Here is a 9,098-nt window from a genome sequence, read left to right as displayed (position 1 = left end):
CGATTGTTGCTGATTTCAAATTGCGAGAAGCCAGACGATCCATTCTCACTTAAATTGCTTATGCAGGATGAAAAAGTATCATATAATCCTTTTTGCTAGATGCATTTGATGGTGAAGGAATTGACCTTTTAAAGGAAACCGAGTACATGAGAAGTCTAGCCTGCTCCTTTTTACAAAAGGTCCACTATCAACTACATCTAGCAAAAAGGATTATAATCTACCTTTTCACCACGCAGAAGCAATTCAAGCGAGAATGGATTGACTAACTGACTTCTCGTGCTCTACAACCAGCTACAATCACACTACACGACCCTTCAAGTTCCATTGCATCTTCACAATGGAGTGAATGTTTGATCTAATATTTGGCAAATTAATGCAAAAAAGTAAACAAAAGTAAACCAGCTCGTTTTAGAAGTTGAAAACCGATCATTTGCTTCAAACTCGTCATTTAAATAATCAGGATTCTGTTTCATGTGAGACTCCTTGAAAAAAAAGGTAGATGTAAACCTTATCTTTCTCGTCATGTATGTAGATCTCATGCTTTTCAAAAGTTGATTCTTCCTGAACAAGTAGAAAAGCGTTTTTTGAGTTACTCAAATTTTGAAATTAGATCTTGACTGTGAAAAATTAGAACAGAAAAATAAATTTTCAGTAAAACTCATGCGAGACTCTTTGATAACTTGTGTATCCTGAAATGTGCAAATTAGCCTCTATGTTTATACTCTATGAGCATGTAGATGACCCTCATTAATATGCCTAATTTAATTGACCTATAATACCTCAACAATATGAAGTTCGACTAGAACAGCCTCACTTGTTGCACAAACACATACACATACACATACACACATATCACTATCTTCTTTGTTTTAAAGGAGTTACAGGCAGAATCAAGTCGGAAAAGATTTTCCGTAACTGGTCAATAAAATCTAACATTCCGCTTGAGGAAACAAAATCCAGAAGGACGCGATACCCTAATCAGACACTAGTTTATATCGTATCATCACGATTCAAAAGAAGAAGAATAAACAGATTTGAGAGGGTGAAATGTTAAAGCAAGAAAATTAGTCCCAGAAACACATAACAGAAAATCAAGAATCCGAGAAATAAAGTTCAAGCCTTCAAACCAAAATGCACGAAAAATAGTCCAGATGAAATAAACAAAGTCAAGCAGCAATCTCAAAGAGTTGAACCTTTTTAATGCACCCCAGAGCTGAAGTAGCATTAATAGAGATAGTAAAAGGCTTGCCTGAAAACGCAAACGTGGAAAAGCTCGTTAAAATCCAATATATTACTATTCAGCGTTGTGAATTTTCCAGTCCAAAGAAACTTGTGAGTTGCGGCCATAAATTTGCTGTATATTCTGGCATCGAGTTGGAATTAAAGGGGTCCCCTAACCATTCTTGCCTTTCGCCTAAATAAGGCGCACATGTATTTCTTCCCTTTTCTATTTGCCTTTCGCCTAGTTACCGATGCGCGTTGCTAGAGTTTAGTAATACGTTAGTTTTAATTGATTCATCAACGGCTTATAAAGAGGATTTTTTAATTTATTAGTACTATTGATAAATAATAGGAGTACAACAACTAACAACCCAGTGTAATCCCACAAGTGGGGTCTGGGGAGGTTAATATGTACGCAGACCTTACCTCTACCCCGAGGGGCAGAGAAGCTGTTTCCAGGAGACAAAAACATTGTTATGATACATTGTTGCGTTCCTATTATGATACAAAAACTAGTAGTTTGTTACGATAAATATCACATTATGGTGGATGTCTTCTCTTCTTCCATGATCTTCATCTCAAATGCTTAATGACATATTCAATGACATATTTTGTATGTTCAATGACATATTCCATGACATATTTTCTTCACTTTTTATGCCTATATAAAGGCCTTGTAATAGATAGGAAAATACACACAATTGAAGAAGAAATAAGAATCTCTCTTCCTCTCTTTCTATCTATATCTCTTAGTTTGTTTTGCTTGTTCTATATTGTTATTTTGGGTTATATTTTATAACACTTTATCAGCACGAGACTCTACCATCTCAAGAAGATCTTCGAGAAAATTAAGGTATAATTTTTTTCAAATTTGTATTTTTTTTAAATGTCTGATATTATGAAAAAAAAGTTTGTTGCCCTTGAAATTTCGGGCAAGAACTATATGACATGGGTATTGGATGCTGAAATCCATTTAGATGCAATGGGTCTTGGAGACGCCATTAAAGATAAAGATAAAGCATCTACACAAGACTGTGCTAAGGCCTTGATTTTCTTACGCCATCATCTTGATGAAGGGTTGAAAATTGAATATCTCACAGTGAAAGATCCATTTGTTTTGTGTAATGGTTTAAAGGAAAGATATGATAACTTAAAGTTGGTCACTCTTCCACAAGCACGATATGATTGGGCTCATCTTAGGCTCCAAGACTTTAAGTCTATTTCTGAATATAATTCTGCTATGTTTAGAATTACTTCCAAATTGAAACTCTGTGGAGATAATATCAGTGGCTATGATATGCTTGAAAAAACGTTTACAACGTTTCATGCTTCCAATATGGTCTTACAACAGCAGTACAGAGAGAAAGGCTTCACAAAGTACTCTCAGTTGATTTCTCCTGTACTTGTGGCTGAACGAAACAATGAATTGCTTATGAGAAATCATGAAAATCGACCCACTGGGTCTACACCAATGCCTAAAGAGGATGAGGTGTATTCCCATTATGCTAATCGTGGAAAAGGTCGTGGCCATATTCGTGGTCGTGGTCGCGGTCGTGGTCGTGGCCATGTCCAAGGAAGAAATTTTTCTGGTGTTAATCATTCTCCACTGAAAAATAACTTCCAAAAATGGAAAGGTAAAGATGAGAAGTGAAATGCAGAGGGTTCAGAAACTAAATGTTATCGTTGCGGTGGAAAAAGGCATTGGGCAAAAAATTTGTCGCATACCAAAACATTTGGTTGAGCTTTATCAAGCATCTCTGAAAAATAAAGGCTCTGAAGCCAATCTTGTCTATGATAATGAATTTGACATCACCCACTTGGATGTGACAGATTTTTTTGAGCACCCTGATGAAAAAATAAACCACTTGATCGGTGATGGATCTGTGGTTAGAGATGATTGAGCAATTTTATTTTTATGCTTTTCTATTCGTAGTATGTAATGAATGTCACACCTCCTTTTTGCGCGCCTACCCCGAAGGATAAATGCGTGAGGGAGTTTTTCCAATTTAAGTGACAATATTCGAAATGAGATTATTTATTTAATTCAGAGTCGCCACTTGGGAAAGGCTTGGCTTTTGGTGTCGCAAGTCACCAGTTTATCTTGAATCCCAATTCGAGGAAAATATTCGACTTTCTGAATGAAGTCTGCGAACCAGAAATTCTAAGTAAGGAATTCTGTTGACCCGAGGGAAGGTGTTAGGCACCCACGGATCCCGTGGTTCTAGCACGGTCGCTTAAATTGTTGTAATGGCTAAATATCTAATTTTTATACATGTTATGACTTGTGTGCTTTTATTAAGTTTAAACCACTTTTATTATTATTTTTTAATAGAATTGCAACGTCGTGAAAATGCATCTCGAACCACGTCACAATCAATGCACCCGTGGTTGTTGATATGTTCCGACTCCGTTGAGATTTGGATTTGGGTCACATAAATGCACACCCGTATTTAAGAAGATAAGATAAATTAAGGCGCATCCTAAAGAGACTAACGTATTGTTATTTTAGGAAGAGGTCGTGAAAATTCGCTAAACGGCCAACTCCGAAGTCTAACCAATTATTGTATACGTTTATTGAGGGCCCCACGATTTGTAATTTATTTGGCGAGGCGCGCCTCATTTTATTTTAAAGGTCGTCCTATAATGACTATGTTTTCTATTTCGTTTGTCTCTAAAATAAATGAAGAAAATGTCCTACTTTATTTACATACTTACGAGTTATTATAGGTAAGTTTCGAACATGATTCGTTAAATCTAAAATGAACGCAGTAAGAGCAGTCTGTTTGACAGTTATAGGCCCAGGCCTAATGTGCATGGCGTAAAACTGGGCCTGGGCCATCCTTATTCCAATTGGGCCTAATTGACTTATTTTATATATGTTTGATATTTACAAGGGGGCCGAAATGTGAACCCGTGCTATCTAATTTAACAATGTTCATGTAAGTTTCAAAACAAGCCTTTTGTTCCATGAGGTAACTATTAAGTATTTTAGAAATAGTCTAAGAGGCCTAACAGAGTCACCAACAAAACATACCATTTTTACTATTAAGTATGTTGTTAAATCTGAAACAACAGAACATGTTTTCTACCGCATCAATCCATTTTTAACTAAGCGCATAAGGGAAGAAGTTTACAACTAAACTACTACAAAACATTGTTCAGTTATGCATAGCCCATACCTACATAATTCTAGTAGAAGACATGAACTATTATATGTATACCGCTTAGTGTTCAATATACAACTAAAAGATATTCAAAACAACTTTCAACTCTTCATTTTTCATTCATGCTTCAAATTTCAGCTTACATTGAACCAGTGGATCAGTTGTGTACCTGATATTGGAAAGCAAGGAAAGAAGATGAAGATCAGTAGAAGCAGCAGTAGTATAGCGACAACAGGTTCAACAACACAGTGAAATCCTAGGAAATCGAAGTATGACCCCAAAAGAATACTCTGAATCAATCGAGATCAATGCCAGAAATTCCAAGCAGCAGAGGCGAGCCAAACCAAATTTCAGAATGGTTTCGAGAACCAAATAAGGTTGCAGAGATGACTCTAAACAAACCAATATGCTCAACAGAATGAATCCAACACCCACAAACCAAACTCAAATGAAACAGAAACAAATAGAATGACTCGCTACTAAGGTTTGAATGAGTCCAATGACTCCAAACTTCTAGTACTGGATAGGGTTTCTCCTTCGAAAACAAAAGAAACTATGTTCTGGTCTTTTAAAAGAGATATAGGAGCTAAACTTCTCATGGGATATTAAAAACAAATTCAAAGACGAGAAAGCAATCAAGCAGTATTTTTCTTTTGCTCTCCAAAAGCTTCTTGCACTCCAGTCTCCTTTTTCTGAATGTCTTGAACCCTTTCCCTTTTATAACCCAAACTGACCTCCATTCCAGCATGTTAAAACCAATTAAAAACTGACCCCCATGCTTCCTTATTTTAAAAGCACTCATTCTATACCCCTTTTCAGATGCAATTCTTTTTAGTTTTTTATAGTCTGAAAGGCATGTTATTCTCTGCAGGCCATTAGTGGATGTTCAAATAATATTTAATTCTAATCAAGCACGGTCAAATGAATTGATTAATTCAAAAACATCTGTCCACACATGGCTTCCACTAACAGTTTAAAGCAGTGAATTAAATCCAATTCATCAGTTAAAACAGTTCCTAGACTGATAGATAAATGGTACAGATTGACTCAATCAGAATTGAAGCAATATGAACCAAATTGTCATCAGGTTATTTTAACATTCAAGACTGCGAAACTAATCGACGACACTTATTAATAGACCATATATTACAACATATACAATCGATAACAAATAATCGAACTCGAACAGGTGCGGGGTGATTTCATACTGATAGACACAGTGATTTTACGAAAAACTTAACTAATCGATGGAGCCTATTCGACTCGATTGCACAAATTGTAATTACACGCAACAAAACGCGCAGAAGCAAATTCGACCAAATAAAAGGTCCGGGAGAGGTGGACAGAATAGTCGACACAATTGAAAACAAACTCAAACTGACATTTAAACACATAAACATACATCAACAGACAAAACATGGAACTGACAAGGAAAAGAAAATACCTTAAGAAATTGAAGGTTAGACGAACCCGTCTTAGATTCTGACTCGGACCTCTTTTGGGGTTGAACGGACTTTAATCGAAGTGTTCTCAACTGAGAACACCTCAATTAAGGTCTATTAGACCCCAACCCTTCGTTTAATTGGACAAACCCCCAGGTTTTGGATTTCTAGGTTTCTTGGGGCTCAGATTAGGGGTTCGAGCTTTTCTGGTTAGATTTGAACCAAACCAGGCTTGGTTTGGTCACGAGGGAGGTCAAGGGAGTAACTGGTGTGCATTTGGGATCGGTTGGTATAAGTTGAGGTTTGGCTCGGATCTTCAGATGAAGATTCGAGACGATGTAGGTTGATTCGAACCAAACGATTTGCAGATCCGTGTCCAGGGGGTCTAGGTGCACTAGGGGTGTTAATTTGGTGGTCACCGGCATCATTGCCGCCGGGTTTCAGGTGGGGGGATGGAAGGGCGGCGCTAGGGTTCTTGAGGGTTTCATCTCCGAGTTGATGGAGACGAAGGGGTGCAGGGGGGTGTTTGGTTACGGGGGCGTGAGGTTAGAGAGGAGGGTTTATATACGGGACGGGGGAGTTGAATTTCGGCCGTTGGATCATTGATGATCAATGACCTTGATCTTTTCACTTAAAGGGACGGCGTCGTTTGGTTTAGTGTTGGGAATGGGTCAATCCGGGTACCAGTGGGTCGGGTATCTGGGGAAAGCCTGGAGCCGTTAGATGAAGTGAGATGAACGGCTCATATCAAATACATCTAAACGACGTCGTTTGGAAACCCAGGTCGTGGACTGTGTTATTGTAACGAATTGGGCCTGATTTTCAAATGGATTTTTGGCCTAAATCCGGTATTTTCCTCCCCTTTCATTCTTTTAATTTAAACAAAAATTCCTAATTAAATTAAAAACCAAAATTAAACTACACAAATATTAATTAACATTCAACAAAAATTAACACACAAATTAAAACGTTTAATAAAAATAAAAATCACACGATGATGACAATTAGAATAAAAATGCATTTTTTTTGTGATTTCCCCCTTGAAAACCAAAATTATGGTTTAATTGATTCCTAAATGCACAATTAAATCCTAAGTATGCATGCGACCTATATTTTTTCTATTTTTAAATAACTAAAACAAGGTAAACATTTACGGACAAAATACTTACCAAAATGTCATGCAAATTCTCAAAATTGTACACATATGACATTTTTGTTTTATTTTGATTTTTCTTTTGGAGTAATTTTCGTGAAAAACAAAAATCACGTGCTCACAGCTGCCCCTCTTTATCTGAAAACACGAAGAGTTTTCGTGCAAAGATAAAGTGAGCGGATACGAGCGATTTTTGCCCGTTGGAATACTCCGTGTGAAGCATTTTTTGAAAGATTTGACCGAACCTTTGCTTCAAAGGCTTCCTAGATATCCTGGGCTAAACAGGAATCAGGTCAATGTAGTTCGGGAAGTTTGGGTAGTTGGGACTACCATGGGACTGCAATGCTGTTGTTACTACTGTTGTTGCTGCCGCTACTGCTTTACCGACCTCCTTATTACAACCAAGGAAAATTGAAACTAAACTAGCTACCTATGCCTGTCAACCACTAGTTACAAGATTTCTATCTATAATTCTTTTGCAACTTGATCTTGAGTCTTAGCTGATTCTGTTTGTAGACTTCGATCCGAATCTTGATGCTCGCAAGTTGTAGGCGCTTGTTTATTTCCGCAGCATTGAGTGAAACGGGATTGGCGGAGCTCGTGACTTCGATCAGATTTTGAGCGATCCGCACTTTGTTTGCTCCAATATTTGGGAACATCTTCTTTTTGTTCTTTTCTTCCTTTCTTTATTCTGGATTGAGACTCACTCCGTAGGTCATCTTGATCCCTGTGCCTCGAGGTCAAACCTGCTCAAACAACAAAACAAACGAACGAAAGTTTTCTGCCCCAGTTTCACTAGGAAAATTTCGTGAGTTAACTGCCATAAAAATCTACAGAATTGATGAGGGGATTGGAAACCCCAAGTCTAAAAGACGCAACTCAGGGATTGGAGCCCTAATGTCGTCTAAAGAAAAATCGCTCAACTCAGGGATTGGAGCCCTAATGTCGGCTAAAAGAAAATTGCTCAACTCAGGGATTGGAGCCCTAATGTCAGCTAAAGGAAAACTCGCTCAACTCAGGGATTGGAGCTTTAATGTCGACTAAAAGAAAACTTGCTCAACTCGGGGATTGGAGCCCTAATGTTGGCTAAAAGAAAATTGCTCAACTCAGGGATTGGAGCCCTAATGTCGGCTAAAAGAAAAATTGCTCAACTTAGGGATTGGAGCCCTAATATCGGCTAAAGGAAAATTGCTCAACTCAGGGATTGGAGCCCTAATGACGGCTAAAGGAAAATTCACTCAACTCAGGGATTGGAGCCCTAATGTTGGCTAAAGGAAAATTGCTCAACTCAGGGATTGGAGCCCTAATGTCGGCTAAAAGAAAGTTCGCTCAACTCAGGGATTGGAGCCCTAATGTTGGCTAAAATAAAGTCGCTCAACTCAGGGATTGGAGCCCTAATGTCGGCTAAAAGGAAAATCTCTCAACTCAGGGATTGGAGCCCTAATGTCGGCTAAAAGAAAATCGTTCAACTCAGGGATTGGAGCCCTAATGTCGGCTAAAGGAAAATCGCTCAACTCAGGGATTGGAGCCCTAATGTCGGCTAAAAGAAAATCGCTCAACTCAGGGATTGGAGCCCTAATGTCGGCTAAAAGAAAATCGCTCAACTTAGGGATTGGAGCCCTAATGTCGGTTAAAAGAAAAATCGCTCAACTCAGGGATTGAAGCCCTAATGTCGGCTAAAGGAAAATTGCTCAACTCAGGGATTGGAGCCCTAATGTCGGCTAAAATAAAAATCGCTCAACTCAGGGATTGGATCTCAAATGTCGGCTAAATGAAAATTTCTCAACTTAGGGATTGGAGCCCTAATGTAGGCTAAAAGAAAATCGCTCAACTCAGGGATTGGAGCCCTAATGTCGGCTAAAGGAAAATCACTCAACTCAGGGATTGGAGCCCTAATGTCGGCTAAAAGAAAATCGCTTAACTCAGGGATTGGAGCCCTAATGTCGGCTAAAGAAAATTGCTCAACTCAGGGATTGGAGCCCTAATGTCGGCTAAAGAAAATTGCTCAACTTAGGGATTGGAGCCCTAATGTCGGCTAAAAGAAAAATCGCTCAACTCAAGGATTGGAGCCCTAATGTCGGCTAAAGAAAATTACTCAACTCAGGGATTGGAGCCCTA

The 9,098-nt window shown here is 38.3% G+C and overlaps 1 protein-coding gene across 1 annotated transcript; it reads left to right on the top strand.

The window, feature by feature from the left end:
- The first annotated feature begins 2,107 nt into the window (after window positions 1-2,107).
- Window positions 2,108-2,872, top strand: LOC138876439 (uncharacterized). Its single transcript, XM_070155361.1, has 2 exons — window positions 2,108-2,376; window positions 2,470-2,872. The coding sequence occupies exons 1-2, from the start codon at window positions 2,108-2,110 to the stop codon at window positions 2,870-2,872; spliced, it is 672 nt and encodes a 223-aa protein (XP_070011462.1).
- The last annotated feature ends 6,226 nt before the right edge of the window (window positions 2,873-9,098 follow it).

The sequence above is a fragment of the Nicotiana sylvestris genome, chromosome 1 (assembly GCF_000393655.2).
Source record: "Nicotiana sylvestris chromosome 1, ASM39365v2, whole genome shotgun sequence".
Lineage (NCBI taxonomy): Eukaryota > Viridiplantae > Streptophyta > Magnoliopsida > Solanales > Solanaceae > Nicotiana > Nicotiana sylvestris.
The sequence above is the reverse complement of the archived record's forward strand: the minus strand, read 5'-3'. Positions and strand labels throughout refer to the sequence as shown.

What these genes read in the sequence shown, in the direction of transcription:
- LOC138876439 (XM_070155361.1), top strand. Translation starts at nt 2,108, where the DNA reads ATGTCTGATATTATGAAAAAAAAGTTTGTTGCCCTTGAAATTTCGGGC. An exon ending in GAAAGATATGATAACTTAAA is followed by an intron (nt 2,377 to 2,469) that starts GTTGGTCACTCT and finishes TGCTATGTTTAG; the next exon opens with AATTACTTCCAAATTGAAAC.